This window comes from Erithacus rubecula (assembly GCF_903797595.1).
Source record: "Erithacus rubecula genome assembly, chromosome: 6".
NCBI lineage: Eukaryota > Metazoa > Chordata > Aves > Passeriformes > Muscicapidae > Erithacus > Erithacus rubecula.
Genome location: NC_136688.1, coordinates 3,859,192 through 3,886,353, shown reverse-complemented (window position 1 = coordinate 3,886,353; position 27,162 = coordinate 3,859,192). Strand labels below are relative to the sequence as shown.

General features: G+C 49.3%; 2 protein-coding genes across 4 annotated transcripts in view; one reads left to right on the top strand and one right to left on the bottom strand.

Moving 5' to 3' along the window:
• The window catches only part of TSPAN32 (tetraspanin 32), a 42,358-nt gene extending 34,129 nt beyond the window's left edge, over positions 1-8,229 (bottom strand). The window contains exons 1-2 of one of the 3 annotated variants that reach the window (XM_079308464.1): positions 8,064-8,229; positions 1,314-1,639 (exon numbers count right to left, since the gene is read on the bottom strand). In XM_079308464.1, the coding sequence (XP_079164590.1) occupies positions 1,314-1,418 (105 nt within the window). In that variant the 5' untranslated portion in view covers positions 1,419-1,639; positions 8,064-8,229. The remainder of the gene's footprint in view (positions 1-1,313; positions 1,640-8,063) is intronic. The other 2 variants (XM_079308463.1, XM_079308465.1) reach the window with 2 other exon arrangements.
• Positions 8,230-8,591: 362 nt separating this feature from the next.
• On the top strand, positions 8,592-10,041 carry ASCL2 (achaete-scute family bHLH transcription factor 2). Its single transcript, XM_079309791.1, has one exon. The coding sequence runs from the start codon at positions 8,642-8,644 to the stop codon at positions 9,161-9,163; it is 522 nt and encodes a 173-aa protein (XP_079165917.1). The 5' UTR covers positions 8,592-8,641; the 3' UTR covers positions 9,164-10,041.
• Positions 10,042-27,162: the final 17,121 nt, after the last annotated feature.

Genomic DNA, 27,162 nt, shown 5'->3' with positions numbered 1-27,162 from the left:
CTTGCACATGACTGCTCCAAGTGATGGAGAGAGAACATTTCTGATGGCACCTGGCTCTAGGGCTGGGCTCCTTGCAGCACTGCTGGTGACAGAGCTGGGACAATGGCACCAGCAGCAAAAACAGCTCCAAATCTAGTGTAATGAGCCTGGAAAACACTAAAAAGTAAGGCTACTCCTAGCTCTGAAGATAAGGCTTCATCATTTTGTGTCTTTACAATACAGAAACACGAGGCAGCTATACCTGCGTCAAATGTGACAGTGCAATCTCAACATAATCCCTACTGTGTGACATTTTCTAATAGCTTTTGCTGGAGGCTTACAGTCTCAGAGACTAAATCCATCCAAACCATATCATTTTGTCTAACCTAATTTGTGGCACCTTCTGATCCTTCAGACTGTGCATCACTGCATATCTTGACTCACGCCCAGCAAAATATTAAGTGCAACACCAGTTAGCTCAGATTTCTGAGAAACACCAGCCTAAAATCCTAAAATGGTTGGCACCAATTCTCCTTTTGTTTCATCCAAGTGGCATATTCTGTTATTTGGAAGAGAGAACCACCTTACAGCCACTCCACTGAAACGATGAAATTTGGAAAAACTACAAACTTCATTTGTGGCCCAAAACAAGGTATTACCTTTTAATTAAATGCTTAACAAACAAGCCACCAACCCTCTTTGAACTAAATGGAGATTATTGTTTTGCTGTTACTATTATTATTATTATACTGTGAAGTTTTGATGAAGCAAAAAAGGCAAAAAGAACATATAAGTCAAAACATTTATGAAAAGTGTTCTCCAGTTTCCACCGTTTCCCATCAGCTCTAACAGCAAATGTCCAGAAACTCCCCTTGAATTTGCTTCAAAAGCTGATAAAGAGTCCTTGGAATTGCTTTTGCTTTGCAATGCCAATCCACAGGTTTCTCACACACACTTCTACCAAACCCTTGTGGTTTCATATCCTCACTGATCCCACCTGCAGTTGACTACCCTCCCAGCAGCAAGCACAACTCTTTTGCTCCAAGGAGACAGGAGCAAATATTGTTGTGCTGAAAACCACCCATTCTGCCAGCAGCAACTTTTTCTTTCTGCTTGGAGGCAGCTGCTGAGTTGTGAAAGAGCTGCAGTGGTGTGACAGCCCTGAGAAACCAGAAGTCTATCAGAGGAGGGGGGCGATGCTGGTGGCAAGTGATAACCGCCCATGGTGCAATGATAACTCAGGCAGTTGGCTGTGCTTGCCCTCCACCCGCCAAAAACAGAACGTGGGAAAACCATCCCCACACAGAGTGGGGATGGGAAAGACAACAGCTCACCTCGGTTCTGCAGAGATCCCCCCAAACCTGCCTGCTCACCATGACACAGAGGCTGGTCACCAGCAGCTGGCACTTGGTGCTCCTCATCCCGCACCTCAGTCCCATGGCAGCTTGTCCCCAGAGACAGCTGGCAGTTGGTCCCTCCAGCTCTTGATAAAGCCTGGGTTTCCACCAAAGGGAGGCATGGCCACACTGGGGCCTCTCAGGAAGTGGAGTCCCCACCACGTGCAGATGCACCTCCTTCTGCCTGATTATTAAATCCTCTTTAGGGCAGTCACCTTCTGCACAGGCTCTCAGTCATCTGCTGCCAGCTCCCACACAGCCAGCTGGGAAAGAAGGAAAGGCATACAGGAAAACAACCTTTAATGGAGTTTGGAGTAAAGTTCCTTAAAAAGAAAAAAAAAAATAAATTGTTCAGTCAAGAGTCAGTGTCAAAATGTCCTTGTTTTGACTTTCACTGGGATGCAGTGCTGCTTAATGAAAATTGTTGGTAACTTCTTTTTATAATCTGCATAAATAATATTTTGGGAAAATGTCTAGGAAAACACTTTAAAAAAAAATAACCTGTTGTTTAAAGAAGAGATTAAACCCCCCTAAACAGATCTGTGTAAGAGTCTTCTCTACTCATGTAGAACCACCACATGGCAATAACCTTTGGCTGAGCCTCGATTAGAACTTGCATTTACAGATAATGGAAAAAAACCACATTTGGTAGTATTTTATTCAGGAAGATGGCTATATGGACATATAACCCCCTGCTCAGGATACCTTCACCATCCATGGGGATTTTAACTCTTCCTTTTCCACCTCCTAGCAATGAAGACTCCATGGGTCCATGGCTGCAGAACACTCAGGTAATTTCTGGTCTTCAAAACCAGCTGCCTCCTGAATGCATATTTCTCAAAAGTAAATCACAAAGAAGCCTCAAGAACGATCTGGCCAAAGTGAGCCTGAATGACTGACTGCCTTACTCATCCTTACTTTTGGAACCAGACTGGTGGAGAACAGGTGAAACAGGTTAATGAAAAATAATAGCACTCCCCCCACGTGGCAAACAAAGGGAGTAAAAAGGTAAAACCATCCCACAACAGTAACTGCAGTAACAGGAAGATAAAAAAGGAGGAAGAGAGGAGTGAAAAAAGGAAGGAAGATGCATTTTGTAAAGCAAAGAGAAAGTGAGTTGCACAAAGCCCAGAGCATGGGAAAAGCATGTCATGATTTTCTGATTACATCACTAGCTTTCTTGCAAGCTTTCCTGCAGATCATCTTGGCTGCAGCCTCCCAGTGAAAGCTGCCACAGCCAGTGCCAAAAACACAAAACCACAAAAAACAAAAAGACAACAGAGCTAGCACACCGGCGGAGTTACAGGTTAAATCTGGAAGGGTTGCAAGAAAGTATGAGCACAGCTCTGTGTGTAACACCAAGCCACGTCAGCCCAGCCACGAGTGACAGTCACCGTGTCACCTGCCCTGAGCGCGACCAGAGCCTGTTTCACAGCGGCAGAGAAAAAACCATGGAGCCCATCGTCGTTCCCCCTAGATCCCACTTCCTTCCCCAATCCTAAACACCTGCCACCGCAGAGACCTGTGCGAAGCCAAGTCTCACACTAGAGGTCCCCACAGGCCAGCAGAACCCTTTTCCGAAGGGCGGGATGATCGACTTGGGCTTTCTGAAAGGCATTTCCCTCCCCAGTTCCATAAAAGTCTCCTCAGTTCCTGCAGAAGCCTCGCACCTCACCTCAGGTCTGTCTGAGAGGTCCCAAAATCGTCATCTACATGCCTTGCAAGGGCTGCTAGTCTTCTAACAAAATATGTCCTACCTCCTTTTGTCTCCAGCCATAAAAACGAGTACCTTCACTGACTCACAGAGCTCTGAAAGCAGGTCTGTAGCTTCAAACACCCCTGTTTTTGTTGAAAATTACTATTCCTGAGTAGTTTGACCATGTCTTCTGACATGGTCAGCATGCATTACCTGCATCACACCTGCAGTGCTTGGTGCCCCACCTTTGTACCCACTCCCTCCACGAACTGCTCTGCCCGCAGAGGTGGAGGGATTTTTCTGCTGTTTCTCTTTCCTCTCTCTTACCCTCTATCCCATACAGATATGCCTTGAAAAATTCCTGTTTGGGGCACAGCATAAGTGAATTTCTAACATCACAAAAATAACAAAAGCAAAAGGAGCTGCTGCCTCACACTCAAAAAAGGCAAAAGGAAAGACACTCCCTCACCCAAAAGAAAACAGAAGCATCAGTAGAGCTGGGGTATTAAGATGTTTGGCTGTGATTAAGGCATGCACATTTGGCACATGGAAGGACACTGCTGAAGGGAGAACAGAGGACTGACTCTGTGTGCTCATCCTACCTGTGCCCATCAAGGCAATCTGTGCAACACTTCACTTCCTCTGGGTGCCCTGTTGTTGGCACACACCTGCCTCAGTGGGCATGCACCTACCTCTCTGTCCAGAAAGCACTGGTGAGAAGCAGGGTGTCCCCTCAACCTCATCTCAGTGGGAAGAGAGGCAGGCCTGGTGGCATGCCAGGGAAGCACCCTCACAGCAGCATGTGGGCTGGATGGCAGCACAGTTTTTCCAGCAAGACTCGGCCTCCTGCCCATCCGGGCAGGTTTCATCAATTGGTCCCCTTTGCAAGAGCCCAACTTATCACTCTCAAAAATGGTGCAAAAACCACACGTGACTACAGCTCCTGCCTGTGGCTTCCTACCTTATCTCTGGTTATCAGTTGGAGCATGGAAAGATGGTAGTGAGTCTGAAAATACCCCAGGGAGCACAGGCGTTCTCTTTCTAGCCTTGTGGCAGCTTGCAGATTTCTGTTATGAAAATGCACACCAGCACCCCCAGCTGCACGGGTCTCAGAAGGATATGCCATCTCATCCAGAAGGGCAATTTTGATTTTAAAAAAGGAACAAAGCCAGATCATGTTTCTTTGTAAAATTATCAACCCTCTTCGAGCTGGTGGGAAATTATGCCAACTTGGTGAGAGAGACGTTCTGAAAGAGCTGGGGGATTTGATGTGTTAATGCTGCATGGACTTAACTTCACACACTAAACACAAATGGAGGAGAAGAGGCTGAATTCATGCTGGTGCTTTCTTGACATCCACTTTCCTGGCTCTCACTCTATCAGTGCAGCCCCCAGTGATGGAACTGCAGCACCTCAGCCTCAGCTGCTTGAACTCTGTCGATGTAGCAGGGAAGAGAAACTTGCCCGTTGGCTTTGGGGCACTGCTCCTGAGAAAGGATGGGATGGAAGCAAGAAGAGGATGTCACCCATCATCCAGGCAGGACACACCTGTGCCAGGCCCCTGCTGCCTCTCAGGAGCATCCTCCTTTTCCAGCCCACAGCACCATTGGGGTACCTCTCCTCCACGGCAGAAAGCAGCTCCCAGTGTGTCAGGTTTACAAGTGTCAGTGGCTCAGCCCATTCAGTCCCTCAGCTACTGCTGTAACACGGCTGGATTCACCCTAAAGCTGGCTCGTAAATAAAACATGTCCATATCAAACTGCAGCGAGCCACAGGGATGATGGGAGGCCAGGGAGACCTCACAGCCTGCCTCTGCCTTCCCGGGCACATCACAAGGATGCATTGTAAAGGCTGCTTAGCATTCATATGGCACATACACACAATCAAAGCTAAAAATCAACTTTTAAACCCGGGGCCATCTCTTTTCAAGAAAGGAAAGAGAGGAGAAAGGGGGGGAGGGGGTGTGCTGGGCTTTGCCAAGCTTCAGATTCACCATACAACTCCGCTGGAATGGAAACAAGGCTGGAAGACACAAAACCAGAGAGAAATCATAATATTTCCAAAGCACGTCTTTACTTACTATTATTTTCAAAGTGTGTCTCAAAAATCCTCCAGTGATTCCCAGGCAATTTGAAATTATTATAGGTGAGCAAATAAAATGTCAGAAGAGTTATTAAAAATAGTTCATCAAGCCAAAGAAAGATTACATTGGAAAAGAGCATAAGCTGAAGACAGGGAGTTCCCTTCAAAGAATAAACTCAAATGAACTTCTTTTTCCACTGGAAATGAAAGAACCGTACTCATAGCTCTAAAGCACACTGCCCTACTCAAATTAAATTATTTTTTCTTTTTCACATGCTATCTAATTGCAAACCATAACTGCCCAGGAGCCAGCTGTGCAGGCAGAGCTGAAGATGCAATGCGAGCCCTGCCCCATCTAGCCCTGCTCCTGGCAAAACCACTGTGAACACAGCCCAGCCTGGTAAACGGGCTCACCAAGAACAGGGCTGCTCAACTGCCCATCACCCTCTATTTCTAACATACATTCCCTCAAGCTTTATTGCAACAGGACCTCCATTGCTTTCCACTGAAATCCAGAAGGTTCTGGCAAAATACCCTAAAAAACTTGTGTCAGCTGGCTGTAATGCATGGGTGACACAAGGACTGACCCAGGACCCCACCTGCAGCACTTTGCTCTCACCTTTGGCAGGTGCAAGAACTAACATGTAGTGTAGGAGCCTTTTCCAGAGGCCCTTTTCCCTTTTCCCTGAGCAGCGTTTGGCCACCTTGCAGCACACTGCCTGAAGCCACATGGAGTTGCAAGGTGTCCACACCAACCATGCAGTTATCATTTTTGCCTTATCTGCTCCAGGAGAGGAGAATTTCTTCTCCCTGGTCTCTGGGGATGGGTAGCACAATGCTGGATGCTCTCTCTCTCCCCAGATTATGATCAGGAAGTTGATTGTGAACACAGACAGTGTTTAATGATGTCTTGTTCTACTGGATCTTTACATAGTCATTAACTTTATAAAGAGATTTCAACGGAGATTGCATTTCTCTGAGTACAAGATACACCTTCCTACCTACTTTCCTGCAGACTGCTGGGAAGCCAGCTGCACTGCTAGGGAAGTGTAAGCACTTGCTGTGTGTTGTGCTCAGGCCCAGACCCGATGGCCAGATCTGGCTGGAAACAAAGGTTGTGATCAGCAGCCCCGAAGCCAATTTGGAAAAGTCAAGTTCATCCTTGAGCTGAGCGCGAAATCTCTGTGGCTGGAGGATGCTCTCCCTTGAGACTGGGTTTACTGGGGTGCGTTATTAATGAAAAAAATTCCCTGTAGCTATTTTTGTGTGATAAAAATCCAGTTATTACTCTTGAGCGTGGCTCTTCAATACAGAAGGCTTTCTCTTGAAGAGTTTCAAGGGCAGCAGCTTCCCCTTTCCTGTGAGAAAGGCTTTCAGCAGAAATTAGAGAGGAGGTGATGAAAGAACATCAGTATTACTCCACTGCAGTAATACCCCTACTGACTAAGCTACGTCTGACAGTGAGCACCAGAGAAGCCCCCTGCTCCAGCCAGGGCAGCTTTGCAGATGCTGGAGACAAGGGCAGGGCATGGCCTGAGCTGAGCAAGCAATCTGTGCTCTCCCAACAAGGGACAAGCAGCTCCCCTGCTCTGCTGGGAATCCACCAGGAAAAATGTTCCTGCCTGTGCTGCACGCCACGAGCTGCTCCTCTTGGGTCAAGTCCTTCAGAGAAGAGATAGGGCTGCTCATTGCTTAGCCCCCAGGTCTACAGCACGGCCAAGAATGTCTCAGGAGAATTTGGGTGCTAAGGCTCCTGCCTGCTTGACTACCAGAGAATCAAAGTGCTCACAGTCTCCTTACTGTCAGGAATTTCAGCTTGGTGGCCTGGGACACTGCAGTGGGGCTGGTTCCTTCAAGCCACTGCCACTGCAACCAATCCCCAGGGACAGTATTTCCCTTTCAACATAATGGAGCCTTGCTGTTCTCTAAATACCCCACAAAGGTAAAAAAAAAAGCCTCCTCCGTGTCACATCAAGGGATCGTGGATAGCTCTTTGAACTACCCTTTTTTTTGCACTTGAGAACCAGCAGCAACGTGGTTTGGGGTAGTCAGAGGAATAGAGACCCTTTGATATCCAAATCGTGCTGCAGAGCCTTGCAGGCACCTGCCCATGTGATGCCACATCCCAAACACCAAGTCGGTGCCAAAGATGCCAACTTGGAGCATTTTCCTTACGTTGCATTATGTTCACCCCCCAAAAGTGAATCTCTGTAACTGAACTGTTGCACATTGTTGATTTTTTTTTTTTTTTTTTTTTTTTTTTTTTTTTTTTTTTTTTTTTTTTTTTTTTTTTTTTTTTTTTTTTTTTAAGGCTGGGGAAGAAAAAAGCCCTGAGGACAGCACTTCCTGAAGCTGTGCTGAAGCAAGAGTCGGTACAGCCCCGGGGCAGTGGGTTCATGTAGCTCCCCCTCCGTTCCTCTCGTTTATTTAGCAAAACACCATGCAAGTCATTTCTTCCCACAAGTTCCCAGGACTCCAAGAGGAAGCTCCTTTGTCCTCCCCATTCCATCCAGCTATCTGAATGCACCTTACCCTGCTGCTCTTCCCACCGGAGCTGGAAGAAAGGCTTGCTTCATGGAGAGCCAAGGGGGATTGCTTGGCATAGCAGAGGGAAACCGGGATGTCTTGGCTCCACACCTTTATCCTCGAAACTCCCATTGAAGCCCAAACAGCCGGTCTGTGTAAGACGACCCACGCCATTACTATGAATCTTTATTATACATTTTTGACGGATTTAACAAAGCAGAACCCCGGTGCGTCCCGTCTCTCCGTCAGACAAGCACCGACCGGCAGCCAGGTCGGGAGAGCAGGGAATGCCCTGGGAGCGGCCACCGCCTTCCCCACAGCGGCACCGGCTCGGGGAGAGCCGGCTTGGTGCACACCTGAAAGGACAGCAGCCGGGGCTTCACCTCATCCAGGGCAGCGCGGAGACCCGGCCGCGGGTGAGCGCCCGCCGTGAGGTGCGGGGCAGGCGGGGCGAGAGCGGGGCCCCACCCCCGAGTAACAATAAAAACTGCATTAAAATGTTCCGAGCTGCGCGGGCAGAGGCGGTGATCTGAGGGGAGGGTGGCGGCAGGGGGCAGGGAGCGCGGGCCGTGTCCGTCCGTCTGTCCGTGTGGGTGTGTGTGGGTGTGTGAGGGGAGGTGGGGGGGGCGGGTGCCGGCGGCGCCACGCGCCGGGCGCGCGCGGGGGCGGGGGCGCGGCGGCGGCGGGCGCGCGTGGCGCGGCGCGCGCGGCGCGTGCGGCCGGCGGGGCCCCGCGTTGATAAGGGCCCGGGCGGCAGCGGCACCCGCCGCAGAGCAGCGCAGCGCGGAGCACGGGCATGGCCGAGCTGCCCCGCGCTGCCCGCCCCCGCCTGCTTCGTCTCGCTTTCAGTTTAGTCCTGAATCTTTAATTTTTGGTTTTTTTATTCTAAAAGTTTTGGTCGCTTGTTGTTGGTTTTTTTTTTTTTAATTTTTCCGCCCGCCGCCACCGTGGCCGCCCGGCGATGAACGGCGGGGCTCTGCCGCCGCTGCCCCCCGCCGCCGCCCGCGGCCGCCGGCGGCCCGCCTCCCCCGAGCTGCTGCGCTGCAAGCGCCGCCTGGCCTTCGCCGCCCTGCCGGGCACCGGGGCGGCGGCGGCGGCCGCCGTGGCCCGTCGGAACGAGCGGGAGCGCAACCGCGTGCGCCTCGTCAACCTGGGCTTCGCCGCCCTCCGCCAGCACGTCCCGCACGGCGCCGCCAGCAAGAAGATGAGCAAGGTGGAGACGCTCCGCTCCGCCGTCGAGTACATCCGCGCCCTGCAGCGCCTCCTCGACGAGCACGACGCCGCCGCCTCGTTCCCCGACGGCCGCGGGCGGGTGGCCGTCGGGGAGGTTGGCGGCGGCGGCGGCTACTCCTCCGCTTCTCCTTCCTTCGCCTCCTCCGCGCCCGGCTCGCCCTGCTCCTCCGAGGAGAGCGGCTACGACGCGGCGCTCAGCCCCGAGGAGCGGGAGCTGCTGGACTTCACCAGCTGGCTGGGGAGCTACTGAGCCGGCGGGAGGTGAGGGCAGACGCAGGGGAGGGGGCGCCGCGTCCTGCCCCGAGCCGGGCACGGACCCACCGGGGCTCTCCCGCCGTCTCTCCGCAGCACGACGGCACCCGCGGTCTCGGCGGCAGCAGCAGCAGCAGCATCCCCCCGAAAGGACTGACCTGCGCCCCGGCGGGGCCCCGCTGGCTGCTTTTCTCGCCGGGTTCAGCCGTCTGCTGGCTGTGGAAAGTGCAATGGGGTAGCTGGCTGCGGGGTCCCGCTCCTCCCGCCGGGGCAGCCCGCCCGCCCGGAGCTGCCGACCCACGGAGAAGATGCCCGAGCGAACCTGCTTCCCCCCTCCGCTGCTGTCTGGTGTTGCTTTGGAGGGGTGGAAAAGAGAGAAAAAAAAAAAATTTAGAAACACTTGATGCTTCCTTGTTTCTGGAGGGGGAGGGAATTTTTTATCATGTCAGATTCTATTTTATATGTAACTTGAACTGCCTATAGGGACACTGGTGTATGAAGACTTATTTTTGTACAAGAAACCTTAGAGAAAAGGGATGAGATGGTTCTATTTTTAGCAGGTCCTATCCACTCTGTCTTGAATATTACCAGCTGGAATGCTTTGGGAACATACACGGTATAGATGAAAAAGTGTTTGTTTGGGTTTTTTTTTAATTATTCTCTCCAAACACTTTGGTAAAAGACTGTAAAGTTATGTTGTGTTTTAACGTGGTGTCTGAGTTTGCCTGGTGTGAAGTCCACCTCTCTGAAAACTGAAGTTTTTAAAAAAAAAAATGTATTGAAGGCATTTTTGTATGCACTTGCTAGGTTTTCTTAAGTTGTATATATGCAGTTTTTAAGAGAATATCATATTTTATGTAAATTGACTTTATAAATAAAAATCTATTTATAAATGGCTTCAGGGTTGTAAGATATGTGTATTTGCCAGAATTGCCCAAGGTGACTTAACTGTGGCCTGGAGGGGTGGGAGAGGGGAGTGAAGAGCAATACAACAGAGAGACAGTTCTCCCTGGACCGGGTTTCATGTGCAGAAGGGAATAAGAAGCAGCAGAGCATAATCTCCAGGCTTATTATTTCCCCCCTCCCTCCAAGTTTTATAAATTCAGCACTTGGAGCAGGTCCTGCAGGGAGCTGCAGATGTGTGTAGGAGATGAGGGAGATTCAATGCTGGTAACCCCTGTCCTGAAGGTGCAGCTGCAGGAGGCTGTGTTGCCCCTGCCTGGGATGATGGAAAACTCATAGGAAGGTGAAGAGGAAGTGGGTATCTGAAGTTTGTCCTGGCAGCAGCTCTCAGGAGGGGTAGGTCGGGGTGCCTTTATTCAGGGAAGCAGCACCTCTGAGATCAGTGTTGTCCTTTAAAAACCACATGTAACCCAGCTTGTCCTACTCTAACCTGAGCTGCATTATTCTTCATCTAGAGGCAATAAGCAAATGTGAATTTCTCCTTGGAAACTATGGTCAGATTCATAAGCTCTGTCCATTACTTTTGGACTCATGCTGAAGACTTGCATCAGGGGAGGTGGAAGCTGTCTACCTTTAAAGTAAGAATGCTGTGAAACAAAACATAGGGCTGATGGCATGAAAAGCTGTGGCAGAGACTGTTAATTCCCTTAAAGAGCTCTAGTGAATCCTAGGAGTTGAATGGAACAAAATGAGCTGGCCTGTAGAATATGCTGAATGAACACAAAGCAGAAATGGTTATTAAAATTGACCTACTTTACAGGGACCCTGTGTATAATCTCTGCTGCCTTGGTACCAGGAAGGCAAAATTTTTCAGGAGCATCACTCAGCAATTCCAGATCAGTAACTGCAGTGGATCTCTAAGAGTATTCCACATACATGATTCCATTTGAAGAGGAAAAAAAACCCTCCAAAACAAGCCATGGGAAAATGAAGGCTCCAAGAGATGCAGCATTTAGTAGCTTGCAATCAAGAGCAATAGTTCTTATGCTTCAAGTTCATTCCCTAATGAAAGTTGCTCTAATAAACAGTCCCTTTAAAAAGCACAGGGAATTCAAGTGCTTAATAAATGTTTTATAAAACTATGTTGCGTTCTTAACAAAGGTTTTGTACCCTTTATGGCTCTTCAATAGTACCCCAGGTAGGAGCAAGAGCTGTGAGCTGACCTGGGCTGTGCTTGGCAGCAGCAGGGAGGGCTGGTGGAATGGGGGAGTAATGTGATACGTCTCCCCAGTGAGAGTTTAAGGGCTTCATCCTCACAGATGATCTCCAAAAAATTAGCCAAACATAAACTCATATAGGCTCACACATACTTATTCTTAGTCTAAACCTACATCATGTTATCTTTTCCAGGCAAGTTTAGAAATAGTGACTGCTGTATTGGTCTGCACAAGTGTCCCTTTATTGCAGAATGCTTTTGTTTAAAGCATGTTACTACTGTTTGGCAGGGTGTTTGTTTTCTTTCCTTAGGTGCACTGATCATTTTAGTAGCTCCAAAAGCAGTGTTTGGCTCTCAGTCAAGTAACTCCCAGCATTGTTACCACGTTCATCTGATCACCTAAGATACCATTGCAGCAACTTTGAAGCCGTATCAGCTGTAACTCTATTGGCAAGAAATTAGCTGTAAGCAATTTTCACTTAAGCAATACTAATATTAGGGAGGAAAAAAGAGCTTAGTCAGCATCACAAGTTACCTTAATGCTGTCAGTCAGTGCTGCAGTCAAAACTAGAGGGAAATCAGGAAGGCACGATCTTCTTTTAAAAACCCTACAGGGATCATGAGTATTCCAAACAATTGAGGGGGAAGAAGGTGCAGCAAAAAGGATGTATGTGTGTTTTAGAAATGGGATGGACAGAGAGACTCCTTTCCCCAGCCATGGTCATGGTGACAAGTCATTGGCAGATTGTCAGATGAACCTGCTGAAGAGAGCTCTGGTACACCAGAGAGGAGGGTACTGAATCTTTCCACCCTTCAAAGGGAGCACTGGGCAGGATGCAAGGTAGGTTCTGCAGCAGGTATCTTCAGCCAGCCCAGCTCATTCATCTTCAGCACCACCTGAAGACCTCTTGGACCCCGCTGAGAAGACTTCTGACCCTAAAAATTCACACCTAGAACTCCATTTCATTTATGAAAAATATGTGCTAGTTCAAAGACTTGGAGATGAAAGCTGTCTGACCATGAGAGTCACCTGTCAGAGTAACAGCAGACCTGTCTCTCAGCCAGGTACTTCCCCTGCTTGGAGGAGCCAGCTACACTCGATGATGGGACCCTCAGTGTCTGGGTTAGCTGCCATCAACCAAGAACTGCCCTAAGGGATTCCAGGAAGCCTGGGTGCCTGCCTAAACTGCTGCACGAAACGCTTGTGGCAGGGATGGGGAATGCCTCTGATGAGAACATCATTTCTCTGTAGCTGTACAACTAGAAACTCAGTGCCTAAAATGGAAACCCCAGCTCCCAGCAAGACACAAACCCAGCCCGAAGGTACAAGGCTGCAGGAGAGTCAGTCAGATTGAGGCAGATGAAAATATGCTGAGGAATTCTGAGAACTAAGAGGAGGAAAAAAAAAAAAAAAAAAAAAAAAAAAAAAAAAAAAAAAAAAAAAAAAAAAGTCTGGGGGCTTCAGGGGGCACAAGTTTGTCAATGTGCAGATACAAAGCACACTTCTATAAACCTCCCACATCTCCATCCACCAATGGGTTCCCATTTTCCCAAGTAGCATTTCACAGGCCACAGACATAGCTAATAAAGCAGAAACAAGTTGCAAAATTGTGCTAGATAGCTGCCCCCATTCCCAGGCTGAAGAAACCCTTCAATTTTCAACCACGGTCCCCTCCTTGGCATTTTTTTGTTACTCGGTCTGAAGCTTTTCTTGTTACACAAAGCACTTAAAGCCTAGTACGTGGTAAAAGCAGTCCCATGCCTTACTGCCCAGCAGAGTTTAAACTATTATGTTGTCCCTCATGGGCAGCCTCAGCTTCGGTTCCATGGCTACACTCCTTACAAATGTCGTCACATACTACTAAAATAATTTTGAAGGAAGAACTTGTGCAGCCTCCTTGAAGGCTTGCACACCACAGGAGTACCTACGAAGCAAGGAGGAGGATGCCCTGCAGCATCCCCATGGCAGAATGGCACTGCTGGTCCTCCTTGCAGGGACAGTGGCTTCAGCAGAGCCCAGCACCGCAGAAGACAGAACATTAGGAGATAAGAGTCCAGGGGAAAAGGGCTCTCTCCTGTTCCTCCCACCACAAGGTACCACCGGTAAATGCCCTTTTTGCCACAGATCATCGTGCGGAAAATAGCCGGCAATTGGTTTCAATGTAAAACAACTCACATTTACATTAACACCTCATAAAGATCTTGTTACGGACAGCAGGCAGCGAGGCGAGCGAGGCTTGTTGCTGCCTCCCCTCCCATCCTAAGGAGCAGCAGCCAAAAAAATTCCTGTCCTGCCAGCTTTGGTCTGCCTAGCAAGGCTTTTCGGCTACCACGGTTTGTGGGCAGACGGCGGTGTGCCGAGACTAGTCCCGAGGTCATTTCACTCTTTTCATGCAGGTCACGGAATAGCTGGCTAACAGCAACGATTTTCAGTCATTTCTTATCTGGATTGGATGCGGGCCAGGATCCTGGGAGGGTGCATAGCTGGGAGGGAAAGGCAGCCCCTCGCACAGCTGAGGCAGGCAGAGCTGGCCGGGCTCTGCCCAGCTTGGGCATCGGCCAGCGAGGGTTCCATGCTCTTCCCAGAAACTGCCATCAACGCAGCATTAGAAAAGGCATGGCTGGGAATAGTGGGGCTGAGGTATGAGAGCAGCGGCGGTGTCATCACAAGTTAATGTCGCGCCCTGGGGAGGCTGTCGGGCGGTGCAGCACATGGCTGTGAACTCCGGGGAGCTTTGTGCACCATCTGGCACACAGCAGCAGGGGAGCTCTGCCAGGTGCTTTCAGAGCAGCCCTGGCGCCCACTGCAGCTCTTCTCTAGCTGGTCCCTGGGGCTTGCTCTCTGGAGAAGCGAGTGGATGCTCCTGTGGCTCAGTCTGAGAACATGGAGGGGTTTTACACTTACAGATTCTCAGTCTTTTTATTATATCTGAGTACTTTCTTCCACCCATTATTTTCCCATAATGAAGACCTACTCAGAATAACAGCAAAGATGGTACAAAAAAGAGAGAAGTGGCATGGTTAAGGCCCTTCACAGTAACAGAGGCTGGTTTGCACCTCTGTTGTCACCATCTTCAAGAAGGGAAATTAAAGGGGAGCATCAGCATCCTTAGCTTAGGAAAAGTATTGCAAAAACATCAGAGACTGAGTTTTCTGCTGTAAATTAAATTGAGAGTCTCTCTGTTTTTGAGAGCCTACAGTCAGACAGAGATTGTTCAGATTGGGATGACTACATTCTCATTTTCTGTCCCCTTACTCCTGCTGTCACCTCTCTTTTGTCCCCAGGCACAACAAGCTGGGAAAAGAATAATTGAAGTGACCCCCACGAGTCCTGTGAGGGTCTGCTGTGCTGCAGGTGAGGCAGGAGATCCTCAGAGAAACCCTAGCCAGATGGTAGGCTCCAACACCAGCAACCACACTTGGTGAGCAGGAAAAACCCATTTTGTTACCTGCCAAAGCCATCAGCATTGTTGTACAAGAGAGGAGAAACAGTCATGTAGAGAAACATAGAAATGCAAAGGAGAAGCAAGAATAAGAAAGTGGTCAGCAGTGGAGAGCATAGTGCATTAAATCAGAGCAAGAAGCCCAGAAAAATTGTTTTAAGTATTGGTGTGTGACACCCTTCCCTCCCCTTCTAGAAATGCTTTTGTTTATGGGTAGATGTTAATAACAGCAGAAGTACAAACATCAGAAAAGGAGAAACTTGTGGTAAGGCTGCAGGAACCAGGGCAGTGCTTCAGGCTTTGACCTGTGAGCATCCACTTTGCTGCTGGAGAAGCCTCAGTTCTCTCCTTTCATCTCCTGGCCTCAGCCCCAGCACTTACAGCCTGCAGTACAACAGCTACCCAGTCACCAGACCCAGTAAATTGTGCTTGCTTTTTAAGTTGTTTGGTTTTGCCTTCTTTTTTTTTAAGGGAAGAGAAACCAACAAAGAGGCATGATAGCCCCAAGGGGAATTTTCTGTTAAAGTCACTGCCAAAAGAATGACCAATTTGTAAGTGAAATGTTGACACTTTTATAACACAGCAAATATCTTTCCCTTGAATGAAGCACTTCAAGATTTTTTTTTTTTTTTTTTTTTTGTAGAAAAGATGAATTTTGTCAGGATGTTAAATACTAGTAGGAAGTGTTGCAATACTATAACACATTTTCCCTTTCACTCTGTTTCCCATATCCAATTCCTTCAAGGCTCCAAAAAAGAGCCACAGTCACTTTAGCAGAACCAGCCACAGAAAAAGCAGGTGAAACCCACTGGGTATATAAAAGCCTAGGTTAGAAGTATTAGTAAATACCATCATCTCTTTACCAGCAGAGTACCTGCAAAGCCCTCTGCACAGGCTACTTATTCCCATTTTCCTGGCACCAGCCTGCCTTCACCATGGGCTTATTCTTACCAAAGGAAAGCCAGCTGGTGCCAGTGGAAGAACTGTCCCCTCAGTGAAACACCTGCACGTGATTCAGTGCCAAGGGTGCTTCTGTGCCTTCTCCTCACCCAGGGGACACCAGAGGAAATGGGGCAGTGGAGAGGGGGAGATGTGCTTCAAGCAGCTTGCAGTTGGCAGCACATTGTATTTGGGTCTGATTTGAATGGAGGCAAGGACAGGAACTGAGTCTAGGGGAGCCAGCACAGCTCTGCACCATCTCCTCGCCTGATTCCCAAACCCTGTCTCCAGCAGCCCCCAGGAGTGTCCCACAGCCTGCATCCCTGCACACTGCACAGCCCTGCAGTGCTGCTGAGATAGTTTATACCCTTTGGTCTCTGGTCTTGCTAGAGGACAGCCAGTAAAGGGAGGTGAGAGCAGAGAAGCTTTTGAAGTGAAGACACCACAAAGCTCATTTAGGATGCACCAAAAAACCCCAGCCACCAGACAGTAATAACTTCAAAACACTGCTGACTGGAGTTGAAAACAGTGATGCACTGGCAGAAAAACTAGTGCCTAAGCCAAGTTCAGACGTGGTGTAAGCTGAATTTGACTGCTGAATTTGATGCTGAGTGCTAATGGTTGCCAGCAGGCAAGTCTTGCTGTTAAACACAACTTGTTAAAGGGGCCTCTGGGCACTATTTCAGGCCTAGCAGAAATCATAACCAACCTACTCTGTGCAGCAAAACCTGCTGGAGAAAGCAAAGGCAGTGTCATGTTGCTCGGTGGGATCTGGGGTGTAGGACACAGGCTGCATTTATTGTGCACATTGCAGAAATTGTGGAAGAAGCAGAAAACTGGAGAGGGCACAGAGTGTGTCTGTGTCTTCTGGGGGACACAGACTGGGGCAGGAGGCCACACAGGCTGCTCACAAGATGTTTACTTCTGCTGTGTATGGGGGACAGGATTTGGGACCATTCTTTGTAGAAAAGCAGATGCAGTGAGTAATAAAGATTTTAGAAGTGAAGTGTTTGCATTAGAAAATGGTCCATTCTCAGACTTGTTGAATGAAATGATTTTTCATTCCAAAATGTTGAACATTTTATTGAGATTGATGAATTTCTTCATGGTCAAAATGTAGAGCAGACCGTTTGCTGAAGAAAAGACTTTACTCTGGGTCAGCTTGGTATAAAATTTCATTTTAAGGTACCTCAGAATTATAGACACATCAAAGTGCAGTGATGACATTTGAACTACCAGAAAAATTCTGCTTCTTCCTTAACAAAGTGATAGCAGGTATGAGAAAAAGTCAGGTGGTCACCTAAAAAACAGCAGATTGGAAAAAGTAGGGGTATGGATGTGTGTGACAGCTTGTCCCCAGACTCCTCCAGCCATGGGTGTAGCCTTGACATTCAATATATGCTCCTAAAACATCTCAGAGGGCAGGATCTGTGTGGCATTGACAGCCCTGAGTGCTCTCTGCCCTAGGATTTGCAGTGCACATCTCGGGGACCAGAAGACTCTGCTGAGACACAGATGTCATGGCTTATGTCTAGGGAGGGGTTCTCCCCACAGGGTCCTCCCCGAGCCCATTTTTCTCCAGTGCCTTTGGTCTGCCCCTCCCCATCTCTACTTAAAATTAACTTTGCACCAGACATCAACCCACTTTCTTTCTCTGTGCTTTCACCGTGGGAGAAAGCTGGAAGTGGGAGGTGGAGCACAGGGAGCAAAGGGGGGAAAATAAAGGAAAATATAGAGGAAAATGAGAGGCTGAGGAGGGAGGAGTGGGGAGGAAGGGATTGAAAGGGCTGGTGAGGGACAGGGGCAGGGTGGCCCCCAGCTGCCCCACATTGTTCTTGGCTCTATCCATCTAAATAAAGGGACCATCCTGACTTGTGTCCCAGCTGGGAGAGCCTTTGTCGCTCTTTGGGTTTTGGTGTCGTCCCCTCCCCCTGTTTTGCTCCCCCTCCTCTCTTCCCTCCCCTTCCCTCCCTACTTTCATCCAGACTGCTTCAAAGTGCCCCCGTGTCTCCGACTCCTCGGGCGTTTCCACCCCCTCCCTGGAGGCACAAAGTGACCCTTTGTGGCCACCACCCAGATGACCTTTTCTACCTTCTTATCCTCATTTATCCCCGCGCCCCCGGGTAAATAAACCCTGAGGGGAGGGATGGGTAGAAGCTGGGATGGAGAGAGCTGCCCTGGGGCAGGTGCTTCCTTTTGCAGCCCCACTGGCCCCAGCGAAGCAGGGGTAACCTCCGGGGAATGAGGATGAAAGAGTTATTAGGAAATGGCTTGTGCACCAGGGACAATCAGCCTGCCCAGCATCCCACAATGAGGTAGAGATGCAGATTTCACCCCAAAAGAGAGTGCATCCCTACTTCCACTTCATTGAAATGCCCATGTCAGCCAGCCCCATAGGAGGGGCAGAGCCAGGCTTGAGTTGGAGTAGCCAAAGGCACTTGCATATGGACACATGGGCCTTTGAAGAGCAAATGTCCAGCCACAGCCTGACCGGGGATGTTCACAGAGGAGGAAAAAAAAACATTTGCTGCGCTCTGTGCACACACTGAGCCTACACAGCCCATCCTGCTGTGCCTGGGGGCTGCTCACTTCTCTCCTGCCTCTTCTCCCCCCTGCATGTTTCTCTTCAGTTCCTGCTGGTTTATCCATCTTTATTAGTCCCTGCTGGTTTTGGCAGACCTCAGTCACCAGCCAGGGCCGTGGTTCTGCACAGGGCTTCACCTCTGCTGTCCTGCCATATTTTCCAGCTCAGCATTGCCAGGGATGTGTTCCCAAGCACTCATAAATGCACTGTGGTTCAATACAGTGCTCCAGCTATGAAATCCCAGTGAAGGCATTTATTCTGCATCTTTATGTCTGATGCTTTCAGGCCTTGACATACAAGCAGATGTGCCTGTGCTGAGTTCTGCTCCAGCTGTGCACACTGGAAAGTCAGGTCTAGGATGGGCACAGGAACACCCCCTATTCCCTGGGGCAGACAAGGATATCAGAGTGGGCTTAGGTGGCTCAACCTGGCTGAGCATCTGGCTTGTGTTCCTTCACCAGCTTTATTCATAAAGGCAAAGCTCAGATCCACACAGTGCCCCAGGTTGTCCGAAACGGAGAACTCTCCACCCCAAAACCTTAGTCTTCATGAGTTTCAGATCCTATTTTGGCTGCCCAAGGTGATACAGTCAGATCCTAAATTAGTCCCTTATAATCTAAATTGAATTTAGACCCAGAAAAATCCCCAGCTTTCAGATGTTTCTGGTTACACAATAACTCTGGCTCTTCTTCTCCGAAGAGTGAAATGGCAGGATTTTGAAATTCCTTGTTGGTTCATGTTTGCATATAAATGCTGATTTTATCTTTTCTGTACACAAAGTAAACACAAAGCTGTTTTACAATAATGTTGCCGTTGGAACATGCACCAAGGATGGCAAAACAACTTAGAGATGTTTCCAGACCCAAGGACCATGCCTCCCTTCACACAAAGAAGCCGCTTGCTCCAAGATGCCCGGCACACCCTCATCCCTGTTTATGCAGATCAACAGGCAGGTTTCATTAGGCAGTAGTAAGATCCTGAAGTAAAAATTGGGTGGAGATGACAAAGGATGTGTATTCACCCAGGCTACCTAAGCACAGGTCCCTGAGAGAGCTGAATTTTTCCATAGGTCCCCAGGAGCTGTGGACCCTGCTGGAAGTGCCCAGGATCACGACAGCTGAGAAATGATGGCTCTTACTTAAACTGGGATTTACAACTCTGATAATGCTGGTCAACACAGGGAATGTAATTCAGATTAAAATAAACATTAAATTAATATAGCTATTGATGATTAAATGTCTGAGCAAAAACTCTTATGCTGAGAGAAGCTCTTTGTGAAAGAACTAAATGCAATCATTGCCAGAAGCAGAGAAAGGAAAATCTGCTGCTGGGAGGAGATAGCTGTCAGAGAGTAAATTAATTCAGCATAATCCCAGATTTACAGAGCCCTGCCAGAGGATCTGAGGTGGCCATGCTTAAAAAAACCCGACCCCTTCCACAAGCCTGACAGCCTTAGTTATGGAAAGAATAAGGTACAATCAAATAAAATCACATTTTCTGATGATTACTTCTTATTTGTCGGTGGATATTGCAGAAACTCAGTTTGAGAGTCAACAGCCTCTGGTGAAAGAGGTGCTCTTGGGTATAATGGGAGAGGATAAAAGTCCAGCCCAAATACCTCCCTTCGGCCATCCAGGAGCGCGGTGTCTACTTTCAGTTAGTCATTTGGCTACTCATCTGCTTTAGCAGCCCACGAAGACAGAGGCATTTTCTGAGAGCAATTCCTTCTGCTTGCCCCAGGATGACTGCTTGACACGGGATCAGAGCCCCAGGTGATGCCTGGCCCTCCCAACATCCATAGATGGGTCTGTGGTGAGGAGGTGCGTCAGCAGCAGCCAGCTTTAGGTGGTCACAGGTAGAGGAGTTGCCTCTTGCCCTATATACCTGGGTGCTCATGGAGGGTGAAACTCTTCCCCCCATCCCAGAAGTCATCTCTGAAAAAACACCTCCTCGCCCCAAAGTTCACTGAAATCCAGGTTGCTGCAGCTCCCAGTGGCATTTGTATCACACCTGCACCCTCTGGGGCAGTATCAAAAACAGACCCCAGTTCCCTGCTGGTGTGGTCACCACAGCTGATCAGCATGGGACAGACTGAAAAAAGCCCACAACCTCGTGCACTGGGCACCAGCCCTTCATCTTGAAATGACACTAAATGCATCCAACACAATCTGGGCGATATATTTCTTGTGTTCTAGCAGTCGTACAAGTTTCAAATGTTACACTGTCTTTGACATTGCCAGAGCAAAATTTTAAAAGTATACTTGCAGGATATGCCTATCAGAAATCACACTTTCCTTCTTGTTGCTTTGGACAAGAGGTTTAGGAGAAGGACTGGTATGTGTACATGTTCTCAAGGCACTTACTCCTGTATCCAAAGCAAGAGGCAGCAGAAGGTGGGTTGAAGAAGACAACTGAGAAATGTCTCATTATTTAGTAATATGGGTTGTTCCATGTCAGAAGCAATTGCAGTGAGACAAGCAAATCATCCCAAGCCTCTGGCTGTCCAAGTGAGGCTCATACATCTGCAGTGCAAAGCACAAGAAGCTTCTCCAATGCAACAGGTCCCATTGCAGTGTGCCAAGCCCTGCTGCCAGTCCCAGCTATCATTTGCAGGTAGGTAACACTGCTGCACATTTCATTACTACAGGCAGACTCTCAGCCTGCCTAGAAATGTGAGCAACAGCTTGGGTGAGTATGAAAGAAAGAGTATATTAAATTGTCAGGAACGATAGAAAATGCATATGCCAGTATCTTGTCTCTGAATGCAGCCACTCGCCCACACAAGCTCCTCATCTAACCTCACTTGGGTGGCTTTTACTCCTTCATTGTTTCAGAAAAACCTCAGAGGCATTCCAGTCCATAAAGAAGATGGAAAATCTATTAATTGCCTTATGGCTGCAAGACAAGCCCACCCCTACCTTGCCCTGAGCCCTCCTCCTTGCCAGAACCCCCAGTCTCTATTCCCCACTGAAATCACTTTTAAAAGGCTGGAGACATCTCCTCTCTGCCTCCACTCCTGCCCTTGGCTTTGCAGGAGGGCACGTATATATATGGCACGGCAAGTGAGGGTGCAGATACCCTTCTGTTCCCTGGAATAAGCCCTACCATGTGTATTTTCTGCAGGTGAACAGATGTGGCCATTCCGTGTCTCCCAGCCCGTGCTGCTCTGGTGTCACCGCTCCTGTCCTGGCACGGTTCCGCTGTCCCCAGAGTTCTGCCACCCCCTGCCCTGCTCCCCCCGTTCCTGCCCCACCTCCAGCCTCTCGGGCAGTGATTAATGGTGCCCATCAATCAGGCACGGCCGCGATGAATGCGGCAGCAGTTTGCGATTAACCTCGCAGAACCTTGTCCCCCTGTCCCCGGCCGTCCCCCTCCAGAGCCCCCCACGGAGATTATCGGGTGAAATGAGGCGGCATGGGTTTGTACCGAGGGGGGGTGAGCCCTGGAAAACAGCTCCCCTGCTCTTTTCATATTGAAATGGAGAGCTCTCAATCGCTCCTTTGAACTCTGTTCAGAGGCGTAAAAAGAAACCCAAGCCCCAGTGTTTTCCTTCAATAAAATCAGGATTGGAACAGTCAGGGTTAGTGACGACAGTGGTGCCAAAAGGAGTTGGTTCACCTGCCTTGTGGGAGAAGAGAAAGTGTAAAACCATGGGGTAGTTGCTCACAGGGGACAGAGTTTCACTTGACCTTCCCTCTGTTTTCTCTCCTGTCTGTGTAGCAAACCCTGGCTTTTGCTGTGTTGACACAGGACAGAACAGAGTCCTTGCTTTCAAGAAGTGATGGCAATGATTTCTTCATTTCTTATAATGCCTTTTCACAGCTTCAGCTGGGACTCAGATTATTCATCCCTGCCACTGGAGGAGAGTGCAAAAGGAAGGTGTTGCTATTTCTACTTGTGCTGAGTGCTTATATTGGAAATTGCTTGGCTAGAGCAGCCTAACATCCTTGCACACACCAGTGTGGTTGTCCCCAAAGCATCAGGGTGCACCTCGTGGCACATTGAGGAAAAGCCAATGACACCATCTGAACTTCACCTGCACTTAACACACTGCCATGGTGTGAGTTGATACTGGGTGGTTTTGATTTGGAGGCGTTCAAGGGCAAAGTTTAGGCCTCTGGGTGAGAGGGTTTGTCTGTGGTGGTGGCTCATTGCTGGGGTTGGCATTTCTCAGGCAGGCAATGCTGTCAGCCTGGGGTGATCATCCCACGGGTCATGTCACCTGCTGTGACAGCAGGGGAGGAGGTGAAACAGCCAGCACCTTGAGACAACCAGAGATCAATCTAGGGCTTGTAATTCCAGGAGGAAAGCTTTGGTGTGTGAGGTCATTCTCCAGCAGGTGGGATACCTTCCTATTTTCACTCCTCCAAACGTCCTTAGTGCCCCCTCATTTGCTTATAATCACCAAGAGGCTTTGTTGGTAAGAAATAAAACTTCACGTGCTCCCATTTAGAGTCCCATGGGGCCCTTTTTAGTCTTGTCTCTTGCAGATAAGGATGCAAATTAACAAACGAACTTCAATTAATAACCAAATCCCTTTAAAGAAACAGCTTCATACTCAAGCATTTCTGAACAGCGTTTTACCCATTATTTGTCTGTCATTTGAATGATCATTATAAACATTTTGAACTCTGTTGTTCATACATTTATATACCCACACATATACATACAGTCCTGCATGCATGCAAATGTTTGTGTGTCCAGCCAGTGTTTTCAAGCTCAGGAGGAAGAAGCCTTGCTTTGCTCATGGATTTGGCAGGGAACTACTCAGGTTGCCATAGCCTGTTTCATCTTCCTCTGCAGCCTCCCATCCTCCTCATCCCAGACTGTGGGTGCTTGAGGGGTGCCATGGGGCTGCCCCTTGCAGGAGAGCTCTGGAGGGGAGTGGGCAGGCTGCTGCCCAGGAGCCTGACAAAGCAAGGCTAAGCTTCACCACAGCATTTGGGAGGTGGGGCGAGGCAGGCAGGGCACATGACTGTTAAGATCTCCCTTCAAATGTTATTAAATAATGTTTTGGTGCTGCAGCACAACAGGTGTGGGGAGGCACGGGCAGGTAAACACAGCCCAGAGCACGGCAGCCCGCCAAGTCTGTTTCCTTACATAAATCTCTCCACTTCAAGGTATGCAATTAATCCCGGCTCCAGCCTCCGTTCACCACAGACCTTCTTTGTACACATGATGTATTAATCACCAGAAAGGACTTTTGCACCTCTGCTATCATTCTGGCTTTGCAGGCGGCTGCAAAGAACTTTGAGACCCCACAGAGACCAAAGGACAGGGTGGCAGGGGTGGGTTGGTGATGGCACCTCACCCCAGACAGCCAGAGGACGTGTGTGGGTACACAATGTGTGGGGTGTGTGCTCTGCCATACCATGCTGGGCTGCAGCTCCTCTGACGCTGATTTTGCCAGCAGATCCCCTGCTCCACTTTCCCTGCGGACAACGGATGTTAATCAGTAACAGCTCCCCACCCTGGGTTTTACAGGGCTGATTACAAGGAGAGCTCATTAAAAAGCCAGGAGGACAGCAGATCCCATCAGGAACCCTGCAAGAGCCTGCATGTAGCTCTCCATCCCTGGTGTACATAGGCAGCAGCAGCCCTATCTCCTGCATCTCAGCAGAGGGAGAGGGCATGGCTGGCCCACGGTGGAGCCTGCCCACACCAGGCTGCCACAGCACCCTGTCCTGGCCACGCTTTGGCAAGCCTAAACTGTTTGTGCTGCCCAGGCTGGGTCATGCTGGAGCACGACTCTGCAGCCACCAGTGTCCAGCCTGGACCAAGAGCCCAGCTAGGCCAGGCAGCTCAGGTGTCAAGAGCCCTCAGTTTTCCCTCTTACTCCCTGTTTTGCCCTCCATGATGTGCTCTTTGTGTTTAATATCCATTTCAGAACCAGCACCCATAAGGGCCCTGAAGTGACACACTCACTTGGATGCTGGCACCAGCTCTGATGGCCTCTCCCATCCACACTTCCCCAAAATTCCTGCAGCAGAGCAGGGCATTTCTTAGAGGCACAAAACATTAGGATGGTGGGAGACTGAAGCCAAGCAAGAGACATCCAAGTGCCAGCCTTGCTCATCTGTTTGTCCTGCCATCCTTTTGGCTGCCAATGCTGCCCAGGCTCCCCAGCACAGACATCCCTCTGCTGTTCTCCCCTTCTTTACCTCCTTCCAATTGCCTTAGGCAGGGAGCCCAGGTCCTTGAATTTACCTGGCTCACTGTTGGCAGTACATCTCCATAAATCTCCACTGAGAGAGCAGTGCTGCAGCTCAGATTGGGTTCACTGGGGAGGGATTTGGGGTAAAGCAGAGAGAGAGGGCAGCAGATGGCCAGTGTGGTTTAACGTGCAAGGAATGCTCCTATCTCCAAGGCCTCACAAAGATTACAGATGCACTTCTTCAAAGCAGCAGAGGATGGAGCACAGGACGGGCAAACACCCACCCTGCTCCCACCAGGGCCATGGGGATGCCTTTCCTCCCCACCTGCCTGGGAGGGGTCAGGGGCTGAGCCTTCAGCCCCCACGATAAGAGGGGTGGGAGGGAGCCATGAGCAAGGCTGGAGCTCACTGCCAGCTCCCAGCTGCCTCAGCTTGGCTTTCAGTGTGGCCACACGGGCATGAGGTCCCAGAGCTCCTGCTCCAGAGACTACCCAAGCGCTGCTAGCACCCACCTGAAACCTGGCTGTCACCTAGGGGACACAGGTGGGTGCTCAGCACCTGTTGCTTGTGGCTCCACAGCTGTACCTGAGCATTTTGGATGTTGGCAGCCAGTGCCTGGTTTATGCTGAGGAGGCTCTGCAGCCTGCAGGTACCCCCTTATTCCTGAACCTGTAGAGCTGTGCTCCTTCAGGCCACATTGTCCCTTGTTCCAGGGTGCTTCCAGCTCCTTACTTCAAACCATAAATTATTTCTTATTATTTATTCATTCATATTATTTATTAGCCTGACCACTCAAAACCTTTCAACTTCTTGTTTTCCTTTGGCTGTAATGTTTGTCCCTGGATGTACTCAGACTATCCACAGCAAGGTAAAAATAGCAACTGGGCTTCTCTGGCTGCTATTTCTTTGGCTGTAGCTTTATTTTCAGGTGAGAGGCAGTCTGCAAGGTGCTGGTTCAGTCATTTGGTGGGAACTTGAGCAAAAAATAAATTTTCCCATTTGTTCAGTGAAGACTTTCCTGCCCCAGCCACAGAGGGTAAGGCACAGTGTGAAGGCAGAGTGCCAACAAAGTAGCCACTCACCCCAAGATAAAGCTGCTAGAGACTGATGTTAATTAAACAGAGAATGTTTCAGCATGCTTATTAATTATTATTATGACTATTTGCAGTTTATATTGCAGTAATGCCTACAGGTCTGAATTAGAAGCCTGGAGTCACTGCTGTCCAGAGAGCAAGCATCCAGGTGGGCAGAGGCCAGGCCCTGAAAGCTTACCCACAAAAAAGCCAGCTTTTCATCCCAACAAAACTGTCCTTTTCTCCTTGAGGTGCAGCTGAACTGTGCTGTTTCAAGCAGCAGGGATCAGAGGTGTGTCCTGGACCACTTCTGCCATGTGGCCACCAGTGGGGACTCAGGGAGGGGGGAGATCTGCAGAGCTCACAGAGTGGCTGGGAACCAGGTCCACAAAGGACACTGGGTTGCCACATTACCTGTTTTTGCTGCAGTCAGTAACAAAGGTCTCCACAGTGCAATGTTTTCTCCCTTGAGGCTATTTATCATTGTTCTGTGATGCAGGGGCCACAGACAGGAAGAAGAAGGAAAAAAAATAGAAAAGAAAAATAAAGAAAAATAAAAAAAAATCAAAAAGGCATGATCTTCTATGAAATCATTGCAAAGTCTGGGAGCCAAGGGATCCTTTTCTCTTTTTGAGACAGGAGCAGGGAGTGAGAATGGATGTGAGGGCACCACAGCAGTGTGAGCAGGGTCCTCTGCAGTGCCCCATCACCACTGGCTCCCACACAGGACAGAGAACCTCACAGGTGAGAACGTGGTGATGTGGGTCCCTTGCAGAGTAGGAGGCTTTTTGTTTCTTCTCAGATTGGAAAGGAGAATACAGCTGTCCCTGTGCCCTGGCTTTTGGACAGCATCCCTGCCACTGGGGCCCTGCTGAGGATGGAATGGATCCTGCATGTAATGTTATCTGGGATCTCTGGAGGAGGCCAGGCAGGAGCCCTCAGATTCCCTGAGCACAGGGTTGCTGAGCAGCTCTGTGCTCATGCCTTGCACATCTCTGCATCCCTGTGTGCACCTGTGAGACAGAGCTGATCCCAGAGAGGGGCACCCACTGGGATCTGCAGCTGGGGACCCCAGGAGCAGCAGAGTAAGAGTGAGAGCATGCCTGTCCTTGCTGTCATTTGCCTCCCTTTCTCATGCTTATGAAGAATTAGTTTTTTCTTTTGAAGTGTCCCTCCTTCAGCCCCAAATAAACTGCCTCATCACCTTGTCCCCCCTCTCCCACTCCCTGAGCTTTCCAAGCATGGCTTCCCAAACCATGACTGGCTCTGGGTCTGTATCACCAGCCAGGAGCTCGAGGATCCCTCCTGCTGCCTCCTTTGCACTTCCATCAGGTTCAACCTGTTCAATTAGTGTTGCCCCAGGCACTGTGGGTTCCAGCTTTCTCTTTCTGCTTCATTTAATTTGAACACACGCACCTCTCCCTCCTTTCTCCTCCCTGCTCACTTCAAGGCCCCAGGCTCTGCACTGTGAAAGGCACAAGGCAGGGCATCACTTACACACCTGGAATATGTTTCAACAAGCCCAACAGCCTTTTACAAGGAAGTCTTGGGCCCAGACGATGAGTTGGAAAGACCTTTTGCAAAGCTGCCTTTCTTGGGTAACAAAATGCACAGCTAAAACCCATTCACTGATTTCCAGTGCTCCTTGGGGGATTGGTTTTCTGACCTGCTTTCTTCTTTTTTGG

Coding starts and splice junctions, on each gene's coding strand:
- ASCL2 (XM_079309791.1), top strand. CDS start 8,642: ATGAACGGCGGGGCTCTGCCGCCGCTGCCCCCCGCCGCCGCCCGCGGC.